We start from the raw sequence: 16,792 nt of genomic DNA on the forward strand, positions 1-16,792 counted from the left end.
GCTCAAGGACCTGCACAGCAATCTCAGCAATCGAGGCGCCCTGCTCAGACCAGCTCTCTGGGTCTGGATGTTGCTGCCACCTCTGGACCAGCAATGGTAGCGCAACCTGCTTTGCAGGAAACCACTCCAGAGGCTAAGTCCTCTCGCCGCGCTACTGGGCATGCCCACGGGACGATCTCCCAGTGGAGATCGGGGGTCACGTGCTCAGGTCCTTGTCCTGATCTGATTGGCCCATCTCAGAGGTCTGGAAGGTCCCGGAAGCGCATGGCTATAAAAAGGCCCGCATGGCCACTCGCCCATGCGCTAGTATAGACCATACTTGCTATGTGTGAATGGTGACGGATGTATGATTCTGGTGACTGACTCATTTGAAACCCCTTCCCTCTGATACTACACATGTGGATAGGGAACTAGAGATAGTCAGCGCCAGTCAGTGGCAAGCTATGGGCCACAGAGCATACCGTACCTCTGCACTAGCGTCCGATGGTGTCACGCCTGACGGCACTATCGTATAGCGGCAGTAGTTACCGCCGCGCTGCAGTTAGCAGCACTTACCGGCGTCCGCGGTAGCGACGCCGCACGCACGGTAGGTCAAGACGGACACCGACCTCTGTCTTGGGCCGTGTCCTGTGACCATATACCGTGTGTGCACGCCAGCTGAGACCTGTGAAGCTAACAGGGTCGGCGTTTATGCTTTAGGGCCTCTGTGAGGTGAAGAGTCGGCTCTGCGCACCCCGGGTGACGTCTAACCCGAGCGCAGTATACCGCCATATAGCGAGTCCGCCATTACTCAGCAGCGGTTGTTACACCTACTGCGCGGTGGACCCCGGGCGGCGAACGCACTTCCTATTATTTATATTTAGTGCGTTCCGCCGTCCCTAACAACTTATCCTGTACTGATCCTGAGTTATATCCTGTATTATACTCCAGAGCTGCACTCACTATTCTGCTGGTAGAGTCACTGTGTACATACATTACATTACTTATCCTGTACTGATCCTGAGTTACATCCTGTATTATACCCCAGAGCTGCACTCACTATTCTGCTGGTGCAGTCACTGTGTACATACATTACTTATCCTGTACTGATCCTGAGTTACATCCTGTATTATTCTCCAGAGCTGCACACACTATTCTGCTGGTGGAGTCACTGTATACATACATTACATTACTTATCCTGTATTACACTCCAGAGCTGCACTCACTATTCTGCTGGTGGAGTCACTGTATACATACATTACATTACTTATCCTGTACTGATCCTGAGTTACATCCTGTATTATACTCCAGAGCTGCACTCACTCTTCTGCTGGAGAAGTCACTGTGTACATCCATTACATTACTTATCCTGTACTGATACGGAGTTACATCCTGTATTACACTCCAGAGCTGCACTCACTCTTCTGCTGGTGGAGTCACTGTGTACATACATTGCATTACTTATCCTGTACTGATCCTGAATTACATCCTGTATTATACTCCAGAGCTGCACTCACTATTCTGCTGGTGCCGTCACTGTGTACATCCATTACATTACTTATCCTGTACTGATCCTGAGTTACATCCTGTATTATACTCCAGAGCTGCACTCACTATTCTGCAGCATTTCAGGATGAGCACAGCCTACATTTCATGACTTGTGTCCAAAGTGACTCAACTTTTCATATACATGATACAATCGGGAGCATGTGGTAACCATACCCTTTTAGCAAGCGTGAGTAAAGCAGTGTGTCTGGGTTAGAGATGGAATACGCCGGTGTGACATGCGTGACCAGGAAGGGACTAAGAAATGGCAGAAAATTGCAAATAAATCTGGTAGCTATAAAGAGCTGCAGGTAAGAATGGCTTATGAAGCAGTGATGGGGCAGAGGGGGATGGAGGCGCCATGCAGCCGGACGGCACGGATTCGCATGTGGTGCGAGTTAGTCACCGCGCGGAGCCCCACAACCAGCAGCGATCATCTTAGCACATGGTAAGACACCGGGAAGTTACCTTCTCTTGGGCTGGTCTGACAACTGTTTCATTAATAGTCTGGCCTAGCTCAGAGGCCTATCCAGGAGAAAAAGAAGAGGACAGACGTCAGGGAGGAGGACGAGGATCCGCCACGCGCACGGACTACGTATGTGCAGGACCACACATGCAAACCAGATGGAGACCAGTGATGCACAGGGAGGGGAGAGCAGACACGGCCGGCCAGACGGAGGCAGCGGGACCACCATAAGGAGGTTTCTAGGTTAGATCTACATATAAATGTTCGGGAAATCCCAGACTTGTGCATCATCTACTCCAGTCACATCTGAAGCTGCATTATGGATTCTGCTTGAAATCCATCAGTACTGCACTCACAGGGGGCAGCCATGATTGTTGTCAGAACTACATCTCCCACAATGCAACGCAGCCGTGCACGATCTCCAAATGCCCGGAGTTACGTCAGGTCCCAGAGGAGCACAGATAGAAACCAGCAGCATTTTGGAAGCAGCTCTGGATGTGAGTGGAGTGGAACACATGATTATATGTAAGCTCACCATGAAGCCCCCTGGGATATGAACTGCAGAAGGCACAGGCAGATGGAAATGTGACAGCAGAAGGAGGGTTTAGCAGGGTTTGGAGGAGAAAAGGCAGAGGCTGAGAGAATACAACATACTTGCTACAAACACCAGGCCTGGGCTATGGAAAGTAGGAAACAGATGAAGGACGAGACCTTGGGGCCTGGCTGGACAGACAGACAGACCATGCACACATCTATATATATATGATGCCTGGATTACCGAGTCCGCTGGATGCTTGTTCCCTCCCCAAAACTGCACAGGGGCAGTGATAGCGGGGGAGGGGGAGAAGAGACTAACTTTAGTAACTACACAGAGACCCCGAGATTCTGACTCCTCACCGCAGCCACTTACTGACCCCCTAATAATGCTGCACCCACAAGACAGTCAGCAGGTAGGGGCTAGAAACTTGTCCTCCCGGCCAATCCGCACGCTCAGGAGGAGTCACATGTTACACTCCTTTGAGTGTTATTTAGGAGGGGTCAGTAGGGAGCAGCGACCCCACCTAATTGGCACTTACTGGGAGTAAGGGCAGTGGTGGGGACACTTTATGGGACACTGTACAAATATACTAATCAAACGTTTAAAAAAAAAACCTGAGAAAAGATTAGTAGGAATTTTTTTTTTCAAATACATGGAAACAATCAGCAAGTTGATATTGATGGATCTGTATTGAGAACTTCCAGGGCATAATGGCGACTTACCACGACTGGCCGAACATTATCACTGCAGCCAAGCTCATTAACACACGAACGCACGATCTGAAGATCCATCAGCACCAGCATGCTTGTTGGCAGTTTCCATCTACAAAAGATGCTTCCTATACTCCCCTTCACACCATTATTCCTGCAAATCCTTAGAGGAAACACACGTGTACACCAGACCCTACAACTTGCTGATGGTTTCCATGTGTCAATGTACACAAACTGAAAACCAAATTTGGCAACCTCCTCCCAAAATGTAATCACTTCCTTCCTTCACCGTATATCCTGCCCACGCTTATCACCACGAAAAATCAGCCTGCATCACATAAAGAAGCGGGTCACTGGAAGGTATTATTGGGGTACACCAGGGAGGTTAACTCATTAATGACCATACATTAGGATATAAAACATTACACAAGGAGGGAGAGAGCGGATTACAAACGCTGGACCCTTTGACAGGTTGGATGAGGTTAGAACAACCTGATGGCGCCACCCATAGGCTGCTTTATTTTAGGCAGCCATGCTTTTCTAATCTCATACAACCCCTCTAAGTAGTGTAATACAGTGTAGCTGTAATGGCGGCAGATGGGCCATTAGGGATCTGGTCGTATGTATGTACTCCACAGGCTATACAAGGGTCTGGATCAGCTCACTGGACGCCATGACCCTGTATGTAACCCAGCGGATGGATCAGCGATGCATCCGATAGGATCTGATGCCATCATTTATATGGAAAGTGTATTGGTGTGGCCACACGCTAATATGGGGGGGTTATTTGTCATCTCTAAGTATTTAACCCTTTTGTACCAACCTTCTGTGTTGCTTGTGATCCCAGCTTGGATGCCTGAGAGAAAGAACAAATAAAAAGTAATACTAATCCAATACACATAAGGGTTTCCCACATCTATTGGGATAATGGAAGACCCCCTTAACCACCATATGAGGCATATGTGATCACCTGCACCTTGAGATTCCTGCTCATTCCCAGTTGGACTGGACAACCTTTCCAAGGGCATCAAGCTGCCCCAATGCAAAAACACAGAGTGCAGAGGAAAATCCCAAATACGTGACCCAAAAAAAAAACTAGTATTCAATGATGGCTTGGACAAACTGGAAAGACAAGCAATACCAGATGTGGACACTAGATATACTAATGTACTTACACTTTCCTTTGCAGCGGAGGCAAATTTGCTGGCTCCAACAGTGAAGCTGCTCCAGCCCTAAGGAGGATAAAACAATAATGAACAGCGCAGCAAACGACAAAATAAGGGCGTGGAAAAGCCCCCGGGGGGAAATAAATCTGAAGTCAGAGTCCTACAACGCCCTGACGTACCGAGTACAGTGAGGTCATTGCGTTGTTCAGAAAATCATCTTCCTTCTTTGGAGGATTGACAGTGTTGCCGAAGCCGACATATCTGTTCTCCTGGTTTCCACCACCCCCGCCGCTGGAAGGCAAGAATAGATTACTGGGGAATCCAGATTAATAGAGAGAAAATTTTAGGCAAAATTCTTACTTCAAAGGCTTTCTTGTCCAGAATTAGGAAAATATGGCTCTTCCCCCCCCAATAGTGCCACCCCAGTCTAGAGGTCATATGTGGTACTGCCGCACTAGTATTAGCTTTGATGGAGCAAACAAGTAAAACCACACACAACCCAAGTGGCGCTTTCTGTAGAAGAGTGCCGTGTTTTCGCTTTAACGCTAAATATCCAGACACAACTGTGCTTTTTTGGATACATGTCAAAGTATAGCATGGGCCCAGTAGGGTTGTCATTCATTTATCTACCAGGCCAAAATGACTTACAGCAACCTGTGACTCTTCTTCCACTGCAGTGTAGCTGTCTGTACATCATGAATAAACCAGGAAGATCAGAATGAACAGGACGAGTAATATGAGGAAGGAGAAGGGTTCCTGGAGATGAAAACCCAAAATAGGAAGAATCCAAAGTGACCTGGGAAGACCAACCTCTGATAGGAATTGACATCATCGTTCAACCAGTCCTCGAAGGCTTTGTCCCCTGAGGGGGCTCCAGTGTGACCCCCGGTGTTTGAGCTGTGAGTAGAGAATGAATTAACGGAAACTTAACATCAAACGCCAGAAAAGCCACAATGAACGAGATCCAGGTGATCCTTACCGGTGAGATGAGCCACCCATCATCTTAGGCTGAGGGGGAATCCAGTTTTTGGCAGATGAAGTCTCCTCAGACCATTCCTGACCTTCAGCCAACGTAGCAACCTGTCCAAAGATGATCGGGAAGTATAAAACTCACATCTTACCACAAAACGATATATCTTGGGGACTTGTCAGATCATTTATGGTACAGAGGAGTTCATTAAACCATATGAATCATATATAAGAGCAGGACAGCTAGGAGGTCACCTTGTCCCGGTAGAGGGCAGCCGCTTTGCTGTTATACTTTTCCTGCAGACTCCAACAAGGGTCATAGTCCTCCTGGGACTCCAAAAAGTGGCGGAACTTGCCATTCCCCCCGGCCTTCATCTTCTCCAGCTCCACATCCTTCCACTTGTCCATAGTGACAGAGCGCACAAAGCTGCAGAGAGAAACAGAGTTTGGTAACTTCTCGTGTTCAGCAATGGGGGTCACACTTTTAGCTCATCTTCACGCTCCCCCATGTAATGAAATGTCCCAGTGCCACCATGGTGGATTTTTAAAGGAACCTGACAGCTGATACCTCACCTCTGGTTCAGGCAGCATGTGAGCGGGGCTTGGATATGCCCACCGTAAACCCGCCTCTTGGACTAGTCTGCTGTGCGGCACAAACCCAGAACAGTTTTCAAATGCAATTCCAGTGTCGGGTTTACTCTGCCTATCATTTGGGTAGCCATTATCAGTCATCAGGTTGCCTTTAAAAAGGCTACTGCCCCGAAGCAAACAAACCTGGGGTATTATTATTACCATACATTTTTATAGCGCCATTTATTCCATGGCACTTTACATGAGAAAAGGGGCAAATATAGACAATTACAATAAAAATGAGCAATACAAGACACACACAAGTACAGGAGGAGAGAGGACCCTGCCCACAAGGGCTCACAGTCTACAGGGGATGGGTGAGGATACACTAGGAGAGGGTAGAGCTGGTCGTGCAGCGGTTCAGTAGACTGAAGATCACTGCAGGTTATAGGCTCGTAGGAAGAGGTGGGTCTTCAGGTTCTTTTTGAAGGTTTCCATGGTAGGCAAGAGTCTGATGTGTTGGGGTAGAGAGTTCCAGAGTATGGGGGAAGCACGGGAGAAGTCTTGTATGCGGTTGTGGGAAGAAGAGATAAGAGGGGAATAGAGGAGATCGAAGGTTGCGTGTGGGTAAGTACCGGGAGACCATGTCACAGATGTATGGAGGAGACAGGTTGTGGATGGCTTTGTATGTTATAGTTAGGGTTTTGAACTGGAGCCTCTGGACGATAGGAAGCCAATAAAGGGCTTGGCAGAGAGAAGAGGCTGGGGAATAACGGGGAGGCAGATGGATTAGTCGGGCAGCAGAGTGTAGGATGGATTGGAGTGGTGCCAGAGTGCTAGAGGGGAGGCCAGAGAGGAGGTTGCTGTAGTCAAGGCGGGAGATAAGGGCATGTTTTTGTGGTTTCATGGTAAAGGAATGCACGGATCCGTAAAATATTTTTGAGTTTGAGACGGCAGGAGGAGGCAAGAGTTTGGATATGTGGCTTGAAAGAGAGGGCAGAGTCGAGGACCACCCCGAGGCACCGAGCATGCGGGACTGTGGAAAGTGAGCAGCCATTGGCATTGATGGATAGGTCTGGTGGAGGGGTAGAGTGAGATGGGAGAAAGATTATAAATTCTGTTTTGTCCATGTTCAGTTTTAGAAAGCGAGCAAAGAAAGCTGAAATAGCAGACAGACATTGTGGGATTTTGGTCAGTAGGGAGGTGATGTCAGGTCCAGATAAGTAGATCTGTGTCATCGGCGCAGAGATGATACTGCAAACCGTGGGATTTTATGAGTTGTCGCAGGCCGAAAGGTGTAGATGGAGAAGAGTAGGGGTCCTAGGACAGAGCCTTGAGGAACACCGACAGACAGGGGGCGAGGTGAGGAGGTGGTGTGGATGAGGGAGACACTGAATGTTCTGTCTGTTAGATATGATGAGATCCAGGATAGGGCCAAGTCTGTGATGCCAAGAGATGAGAGAATCTGTAGCAGGAGGGAATGGTCCACAGTGTCGAACGCAGAAGACAGGTCCAGGAGAAGGAGGACAGGGTAGTGTCGCTTGCTCTTGGTGGTTAGTAGGTCGCTGGTGACTTTAGTTAGGCAGTTTCAGTTGAGTGAAGCAGTTGGAAGCCTGATTGTAAGCGGTCAAAGAAGGAGCAGGAGGAGAGGTGGGAGGACAGTTTAAGATGGACATGCTGTTCCAGTAGTTTTGAGGCATAAGGGAGAAGAGATATCGGGCGATAGATAGACACAGAGGATGGGTCAAGGGAGGTCTTTTTGAGGATGGGTGTGATCGAGGCATGTTTGAAGGATGAGGGGAAGACACCATTTGTAAGTGAGAGGTTGAAGAGGTATGTTACAGTAGGGAAGAAGACTGTGGCGAGGTTAGCGATAAGGTGGGATGGGAGCGGGTCAAGCGTGCAAATGGTGAGGTGTGATCTGGATAGGAGGCTGGAGAGCTGATCTTCTGTCATGGTGGAGAAGTTGGTTTTGGACGAACAAGGATGAGCAGCTAAGAGGGGTATTGGGGGCTGTGGGTCAAAGCTTTCTCTGATCCTATCAATCTCCTGCTTAAAGAAAGAGGTAAAGTCTTCAGCGGTAATGAGAGGAGAGGGAGGAGGTGCTGGGGGACGGAGTAGAGAATTGAAAATGTTGAAAAGCAGTTTAGGGTTGAGACAGGGAGGATATGAGAGATAAGAAGTAAGTTTGTTTTGCGGCAGTGAGCATGAACTTGAAGCTGGTGAGGGACTGCTTGTATGCGGTTAAGTGCTCGGCATAGCGTGATTTCTTCCATCTCCGCTCAGCAACCTTGGAAGCCCGTCTCAGTTCTTTGGTGAGGCTGGACAGCCAGGGCTGCCTGTTGATTGTACGAGTTTTGCTCTGCGTGAGGGGGGCGGCCAAATCAAGTGCTGCTCTTATTGTGGTGTAATAAAAGGTGGCAGCAGAATCTGTGTCATGAAGTGAAGCCATATAAAGTAGATATGACAGGCTCAAACCCCAACTTAGGTGCTCTGGGAAAAAAAACAAGACTAAAGTATAGGAGTAACCCCGGCACACTAATAACATGAAAGTAAAGTCTTCTCAACGACAGTCTTTAATTGTTGTGATTTTATTGATTGTGAAAAAAAGGGTGGTGTTACAATCCAAAAAAGGGTGGTGTTACAATCCAACGTTTCAGCTCTACATCTCGAGCTTTCATCAGGGATATGACTTGGTTTTGAGGTGTGTGTATAAGTGGTATAGGTTTGCCTTTGTAATCCAGCTGCTGGAACGGTACCTATAGCCTATAGTAACCACGATGTGTAGGGTCAGCACGTGACTCCCGTCCTTGTGTCCTAAATCTAGTCAGGTGTGGAGGAGTGAAGCCATGTCTGTAAGAGGGAGAAGGAACTCCGAGAGCGATTGTAAATTGAGGTGTTTGAGATTTATCAGTGAAAAGGGCATCAGTGTAAAACATGAATACATTGGGCCCCCAGATGTAGCAGCATTGTGCTGTGGCTATGTAGGAGATGCATACTGAGAAACCCCATTAGGCTATGTGCACACGTATGCAGAAAATTTCTGCATAAAAACTGGACTCCTTCCCAGAAAACGCGCGTTTTTTCCGCGCGTCCCCAGACACATAGCAAATATCTAGAAAGGCGGAATTTTCTCGAAATTAATGAGCATGCTGCGTTTTACCGCAATATGCACAAAAAGTGCAAAATGAATGTGAAGCTTCTTTTAAGCGTTTTTGAGGGGATTTTTTGGCAAATCCGCAGGAAAACCGCGAAAAAAAACCATGTGTGTGAACACAGCCTCAGACGTCTTTTTTCCAAGTATGTTTTTCATTGATTGTCTTGCACTGGTGGGTTGTGCTCTCTCAGAAAAAAAAAATAAATAAAATTCAATCTTATGCGTTTCAAAGGATATCGTCCTCCTTCCTCAGGGGTTCAAAACGCATATGATTTCAGACACCTTGTGTTTTATTTTATTATTTTTTTGCCAGGTATCTCCAGGTCAGTTTTGTAATTTTGATACCTAGATCCATATCGGTACCGTAGCACAAGAGTTTTTGCATTCTTTTAGAGTTTTTGCACATGGCTTGGGCTCGGAAGGGAAGAAGTGCCATATTACAGTGCAGATTTTGCTGCACTTGTTTGTGCCATGTTACAATGAGAGCGCCCCTGAGGTGCCAGAACAGCAGAAATCCCCCCATAAGTGACCCCATGTTACAAAGTACACCTCTTGATTCATCTAAGGATGTAGTGATCATATTGACACCACAGGTGTCACAATTTTATAAAACCTTTGGTTTGTGAAGAAACAAAGAATTAAATTTTTAACACAAATATGTTGTTTAAGCCCCAGATTTTACATTTTCACATGGGGAAATAGGGAAAAATGGAAGCAAAATGTGTCACAATTTTTGTTGAACGTGGCAATACCCTATATATGGCAGTACAATACTACTTAGCCATACGGAGAGACTCTGGAGGGACAGAGCGCTATTTGCCTCCTTGAGCAAATTTTCCTAGAATGGTTTGCGGACCCCATATACAGAGGCCTTAAGTGCTAGAAGAGCAGAATCCCCTCTCAAGTGACCCTATTTTGGAAATTACACCACTCTAGGAATTTATCTACAGGTGTAGCGAGGCTTTTGACTCTATGGACATTTGCCAGTAACAAATGGCAGCGGATTTTGCAGAGTAAAAATTGCAAGTCCCCCTACATTTCCGTTAACAGATGACGGACCTGAGCAAGGGCTTGCTTTTTTGTGGATTGAGCTGAAGCTTTTACTGGGAACATTTTACATAACGCTTGGGATCACATTTATCTGATGCTCTACGCTGAGCACTTACATCGAGGTTTCCCTTTAAATCTCCGAGTGAGGTGATTCAGATGAAACCCCTGAAGGATCCATTCACTATAATGAGGCAGCAGAGTTACTCTGGACTTTGTTTAGCTGTGTTCTTTTCTGAGGTGCACGAAACTGTGGCGGACCACTCTTTCATGCATGCCTAAAAAGATGAACACCGCCGGATCACAGTCTAGACGGCGTCCACAGTGCCTCCATCTGCCAGCAAGTGAAGATTTTTTTCTTACACTGCTCCCCGTGCGGTATAAGTGATGAGGCGACTTTATTCTTCGGGTCGGAGTGATTACAGCGATACCAGATTAAGGCTGCATTCACACGTCGCAATTTTTTCACGGCAGTTTTTAACAGGCGATTTTGCCGCGAAAACACAAAAAAACATCATCCAATGCAATCCTATGGGATTCTGCAATGCTGTGCTAATGCTGCGGATTTTCCTGCGGCGGAATCGCATCGTGGAAAAATACGCAGCATGCTCATTATTTTGCGGAATCGCGGCGATTCCGCCCACATAGGCAGAACGTTGCATTTCTACTTTCCGCATGTGGCTGTGCCCACCATGCGAAAAGTAAGCAGAACGTGGTACCCACGGTCTGGAGGAGAGGAGACTGTCCTCCGGGTTCTGGGTACCATATCCCTGTAAAAAATAGAATTAAAAAAAAAAAAAAATCGGGTTATATTCACCTTCCGACATCCCACGCAGCAACCCAGGCTTCAGCGATCCACGCGGCAGGTCCTGTTCCCAGTAATACGTTGCGATAATGACCTTTGCTGACGTCGCGATCTTTCGAGACCGCGACGTCATCAAAGGTCATTGCCGCAATGCATCACTGGGAACGGGACCTGCCGGAGCATCGCGGAGGCCTGGGGACGCTGTGTGGAACGTCGGAAGGTGAATATAACCCGATTTTTTATTTTTTTTATTTTTAACATTATATATCTTTTTAATACTGATGCCACATAGGCAGCCTCAATAGTAAAAAGTTGGTCACACTTGTCAAACACTATGTTTGACGAGTGTGACCAACCTGTGAATCAGTTCTCCAAGTGATGCTACAGATCGCTTGGAAAACACTAGCATTCTGCAAGCTAATTACGCTTGCAAAACGCTAGTTTTTCCATGGGAAAATCGCGGGAATTTAAAATGCGATTTTCCCGCGGAATGGAATTCCCGCGGTAACTTCCGCGGGAGTTCCGCCTTATATTGGGTTTTTATGTTTGGCTGGTGTCACACTAAAAGACGCTTTTAAAAAAAAAAAAAAAAAAATAGTTTTTGCATCACCACATTTTGAGAGCTAAAATTTTTCCAGATTTCAGCTGACTGTACCATTTTTGGGTACATGACATTTTTGATCGCTTTCTATTCCGATTTTTGGGAGACAGAATGAACAAAAACCAGCAATTCAGGAATTGTTTTTTGTGCCGTTCATCGTGATGTAAAATTGGTAAGGCAGCTTTATTCTTCAGGTTAGTATGATTACAGCGATGCCACGTTTACATCATTTTTTATGTTTTGGCGCTTTTCTGTAAAACTATTTTTTTATAGAAAAAAAAAATTATTGTTTTTGCATTGCTTTATTCGGAGAGCTAGAACTGATTTTTCTGCTGATGGCAGCTTCTTTTTTGCAGAACAAGACGACGTTTTAAGCGATACCATTTTTATTCATATTCATCTTTTTTATCGCGTTTTATTTCACTTTTTGTTCGGCAATATGATAAAGCATTGTTTTTTGCCACTTTTTTTTTTACAGTGGTTACTGAAGGCCTTAAGTAGCGGGACAGTTTTATAGACTGGGTCGTTCCTGACGCGGCAATACCAAATATATTTACTTTTTTATGTTTGTTTTTACATAAATAAATGTTTTAGTTTTTTTTTTTTTTTTTTTTTTTTTTACACTTTATTTTGTCCCAGTATAGGACATCAACTTTCGCTTCCCTGATCGCTGATCTAATACTCTGCAATGTTTTTGCACCGCAGAGAATTAGATCAGTGTCTCAAAAGGCAGGGAGGAGGCGTGTCAGCTCTGGCTCTGAACAGGAGCCAACAGGCCACCGTCCCTGGGTGACCCTACGGCCATCTTCCAGCCCAGGATCACCACGGAGACCATCGGCACAACATGATCACTTTGTGCCAATATTATCCATGGTGATCTGATAGGAGCAGAGAGGAAGCTTTCTCCCTCTTATGTTATGCTGATTGATGTCGATGTCACTATTGACAGCGGCATCAGATGGGTTAAAATCCTGCGAGAGGCGCTAGCACCGATCATGGGCATTGCTGCAGGGGGTCAGCTCTCATATAGAGCTGACACACGCATTTGACTGAGCTGGGCCTGAGCCCACACGATTGTAACGACTTACATATACAGCGGTTCACAGGGACGCACCTCCCACAGCGCTGTACATGCACAGTGCATGTCGTGAAGGGGTTATTTGCAAAAAAAAAAAAAATTTGCAAACTCATTCTTTGCTATGACAAACAACTTAATCAGATAAAAACCCTAAAGAGAAAGGTTCATTTCTTGTGAAAAAGACTTTAATGAGCTCAATAAAGTCCAGCAAGTGGCAGGAGCATCTATGCTAAAGAGGATTTAGCTATGGGATCGGTTAAAACACCAGTGCAGAGCTTGCTCCTGAATGGCAGCAGGCAGGTGTCAGTGGATCTGCACACAGTGAGGTGAAGACGTTTGGAGGCAGCCTGGTATCAAGAAGGGCAGCAAAGAAGCCACTTCTCTCTAAGAAAAATGTCAAGGACAGACTGACGACCTGAATGTAGCACATGGATTGGACTGTAGAGGACTGGGGTTATTTTCTCTGATGAAGAGTGTCCTCTTCAGACAGTTTGGGACATTTAGAAAAATGGTTGTCCAAAGAAGAAAAGTTGAGTGCAACCATAAGTCCTGTATCTGCCAACAGTAAAGCATCTGGAGACCACTCGTGTGGGGGGTTTCTCAGCCATGGAAGGGACTCCCTCACAATTTTGCCTAAGAAAATGGCCATGAATAAAGGAATAAAGAATGGGATTTGGGTCCACGGCCAGGAAATTCCCATCCAGATATCAAGCCCATTGAGAACCTGTGATTGATCCTTAAAAAAAATAAATATATTATATGTATAGGCAGAAGACATGGAAAATGAGGGTGCTTCCACACTGATTTCAGGCACCATTGGGGCATACATCTGAGCCCCCTTGCAAAAAAAAAAAAAAAAAAAAAAAAGATTCACAAGTTCGAGCCGACAAAGCGAACGTGCATCATTTTCGGGCGTGTACACCTACTGGAGGAGGACACTCAGATCTAGTATTTCCATAAACGCAGTTTATTTTTACATTTACAGACCCAGCCCTGCACCATCTGCCTGAGCCAGAACATATGAGGGGGATACTACCTGAGGTGGACGCCGAGCCCCCGATGCTTTCCAGAGCACTCCAGACACACCCAGATGCCATAAGTGACGCTGACCCACTGGGGGTTAAAGGCTCCACATTCAAAGCAGGTCTGCAAGAGGAAAGAAATAAGATCCGAGTACACACACTGCACCCTGTTCTTGTACGGCGGTCCCCATCATTATATTGATGACACAGGGGAGAACCCACCCTACAATGAAAGTGGAGAAAACCGCACAGAAATTTTCCCCCTTCTTGTGACCCCCGTTACAGATCAGCTGATTGCTGGCAGTAATGAAAATACATCCCTTTAATACAATCCCACGGGTGCAGTGCAGACTTACATTGTTCTCATCCTCTGCTCTGACCTCCTTCAATACCTTCCTGGTCCGAGGACTCGCCATGGCTCTGCAACAGAAGAAGAGGGCATCATCATTATGGTCTCACCACCTCAGCAGTCCTATGTAAATAAACCTTATTGTGGCTGATAGATTAGGGTCCTGATCAGGAGAACCCTCCCAGGGTGGAGGTCAGCTACAAAGAGTATCTCACACTGCAGGACACCGACCATGGATAATGAATTGGCTTCAATGAAAACTGTGCAATTCTTCATTCCTCCTGTGGAGGCACTGCAGAGTAATCACACAAAAAAATCAGTCTATAGTTAGGGAACCCTTTTAAATAAAGTGGACATTCATTCTAATTAAACCTCCTGCAACTAATCTGCGCTTCATTATTTTCAAGATCTCCTCTAGCGGTCAGTGAATGGGAACTTGTATGGTAATATTCAGAGGCTGGACTCTAAGACAAGTCTGCAGCGCCATTATCCCCGATGTACACTGAGGACAGGAGAGCTCCGTGCTCCCGAGTTATCAACTCACAGAGGATTGTCTACACTGGATACAGTAGGAAAGCCCCAGCTGGGAGAAGTCTGAAAGGGGTGGACACTACTCGGACAACTCCTTCTATGTGTCCCCTAAGAAAAATAACACTTATACTAACCTCCGGTGTCGGGGCTCACGTGACATCATGTCACGCAATCCCCGCGGCCAACCGGATCATGTCACGCAATCCCCGCGGCCAACCGGATCATGTCACGCAATCCCTGTGGCCAATTAGTGCTAACTCTACTCTCCCTGCCTTTGGACAAATCAACACATCCAGAGGAAGTGAGAGGGCAGCCATAGCTCTCACTTCCTCTGGACGTCACTTACGTCTGTAGGAAAGGAGAATGAAGCCAGCACCATCTGGCAGCAGGGAACGTGTGACAGACAATGCTGTCTCTGCTGGAATGTTGACGAAACTGGAGGCGAGTAGAAGTGTTAGCTTAATGGGAGGAAAGAGCAATGGAGAAGAGGTTGAGCAGTGGACAATCCCTTTAAGCCTTCCATACAGACAGCTGTCATCTGAACGATGCTTCATACGACAGCCGACTCTCCCATTCTCAGCAGCACTCAGTCGGCCGAGCGATCCTGTGTTCTCTATAAGAAAGACACGGATTATCTCTAGGAGATCAAAGCGATTGGTGGTTGGAAATCAGACATGTCTGACACCTCCCCGGCCATCAGTCAGCCGATGCCCCCCGATATTAGGGGGTCTTTGGTCCGTACAGATTTCAGCCTTGGGGTGTAAACAGAAAATGTTGCCTGACAAGTAGAGATCTTTGAAAAGGAAGAGAATTTGCCCCTCAGCGCACATCAGAGAGTCGAAGGCTTTTCATTAAAGAGAGATTTAATCACTTTGGGATACGGCCATTTTTCTTTTTCTCCCCTTCTTCCAAGAGCCATATTTTTTTTTTTCGTTTCCTGCTGACATGGCCGTACAAGAGCTGTTTAGGGCGAGTTCATGGGGAGAGGGGGCGTTGGGCAATGAAAGCCCACCATCTAAGTCAGTGTTTAACCATTTAGATGCCACTGTCAAACAGCATTGATGGGAGCTGGCTCCAGTCGCTACCACTACAGGCAGGCGACGGATGTACAGCGCTGCTGGCACCCGCCATGTATGGAGCAGGCTGTACAGGGGTTAATATAAGTGACAACCAAGCCTGGTGACGTCATCAGGAGCGCTGAGGCGATGAATGGACAGAGGAATGCGGCACGTGTACAGTTAATGCCAGGCAGGCACCTAGCCATGTACAACCCAGGGTTCTGGGGGCAGCACCAGCCCTTATGCAGTGGAAGCAGACGAGTTAATGCTGCACAGAGTAGTCACCCATCAATCAGAATGTCTGATACTAGGCAACAACCCCTCCATGGCACAGGCAGATCATGGATCACACTGTTAACCAATCACAGCGCAGCTTTCATCACTTACTGCTCGTTTCTAAGAGGAGAACTGCGCTGTGATTGGTTGCTGTAGTCAGTCTCATCCACCCGCACGGGGTCTCCATCACTGGCGCTCATTCATAGGGAAGGATCGGTGATGACGGGAGGAGCGGACTGTCACCGCTGTGAACGCCGTGGATGTCACAATAACCCACGCACAGATCGCTGTAGCCGGGAGTAATGGTGGACGCCGCAGGTAGGATGACAGTCCGGGTGTCAGTTCTCCGGTACCTGCTGTATCCTGACGTGCGGCTCTCTGAGGTCCGGATGAGGGAGAGGAGCGCTCTGTGTGTCGCTGTACGGCCGCCGGTGCTCGGGATCTCACTATACGGCCGCCATCTTCCGGCTACGTTGCAGCTTCGCAAAGGATTGTGGGGCGGCTGCGGGTTAACCCTCTGCGTGCTGCAGATTGCTGAGGTGGGAGGGACAGCGTGTGAGAAGTAATGGCTGTGGCAGCTGGGAGGGGGCGCTCACTGTCCACTACTCCACTCCAGCCACACTGAGAAGACAAGAGGGTACGTGTGTGGTGTCTGTGTCAGCCATGAGCTCAGGTATACCGACCGCCTGGTGTGCTCAGACCTTGGGAGCAAGCCACATGGAACACAAATAATACCGCCACACATGACCCCGATAACACCGCCACACATGACCCCGATAATACCGCCACACATGACCCCGATAATACCGCCACACATGACCCCGATAATACCGTCACACAGAACACAAATAATACCACCACACGGAACACAAATAATACCACCACACAGAACCCCGATAATACCGCCACACATGACCCCGATAAT

General features: G+C 47.2%; 1 protein-coding gene across 9 annotated transcripts in view; it reads right to left on the minus strand.

Moving 5' to 3' along the window:
- The window catches only part of ARFGAP1 (ARF GTPase activating protein 1), a 29,780-nt gene extending 13,297 nt beyond the window's left edge, over positions 1-16,483 (minus strand). For 2 of the 9 annotated variants that reach the window (XM_073580900.1, XM_073580898.1), the window contains exons 1-10: positions 14,010-14,073; positions 13,668-13,777; positions 5,629-5,800; positions 5,384-5,484; positions 5,215-5,301; positions 4,584-4,695; positions 4,414-4,470; positions 4,062-4,094; positions 2,769-2,801; positions 1,993-2,049 (exon numbers count right to left, since the gene is read on the minus strand). In XM_073580900.1, the coding sequence (XP_073437001.1) occupies positions 1,993-2,049; positions 2,769-2,801; positions 4,062-4,094; positions 4,414-4,470; positions 4,584-4,695; positions 5,215-5,301; positions 5,384-5,484; positions 5,629-5,800; positions 13,668-13,777; positions 14,010-14,069 (822 nt within the window). In that variant the 5' untranslated portion in view covers positions 14,070-14,073. Of the gene's footprint in view, positions 1-1,992; positions 2,050-2,768; positions 2,802-4,061; positions 4,095-4,413; positions 4,471-4,583; positions 4,696-5,214; positions 5,302-5,383; positions 5,485-5,628; positions 5,801-13,667; positions 13,778-14,009; positions 14,074-14,217; positions 14,295-16,220 lie in introns of those variants that run through there. The other 7 variants (XM_073580905.1, XM_073580899.1, XM_073580906.1 and 4 more) reach the window with 5 other exon arrangements.
- Between the last annotated feature and the right edge of the window lie 309 nt (positions 16,484-16,792).

This window comes from Dendrobates tinctorius, unplaced genomic scaffold (genome assembly GCF_039654945.1).
Source record: "Dendrobates tinctorius isolate UK_male_01 unplaced genomic scaffold, ASM3965494v1 ptg000065l, whole genome shotgun sequence".
In the NCBI taxonomy this organism is placed as follows: Eukaryota; Metazoa; Chordata; class Amphibia; order Anura; family Dendrobatidae; genus Dendrobates; species Dendrobates tinctorius.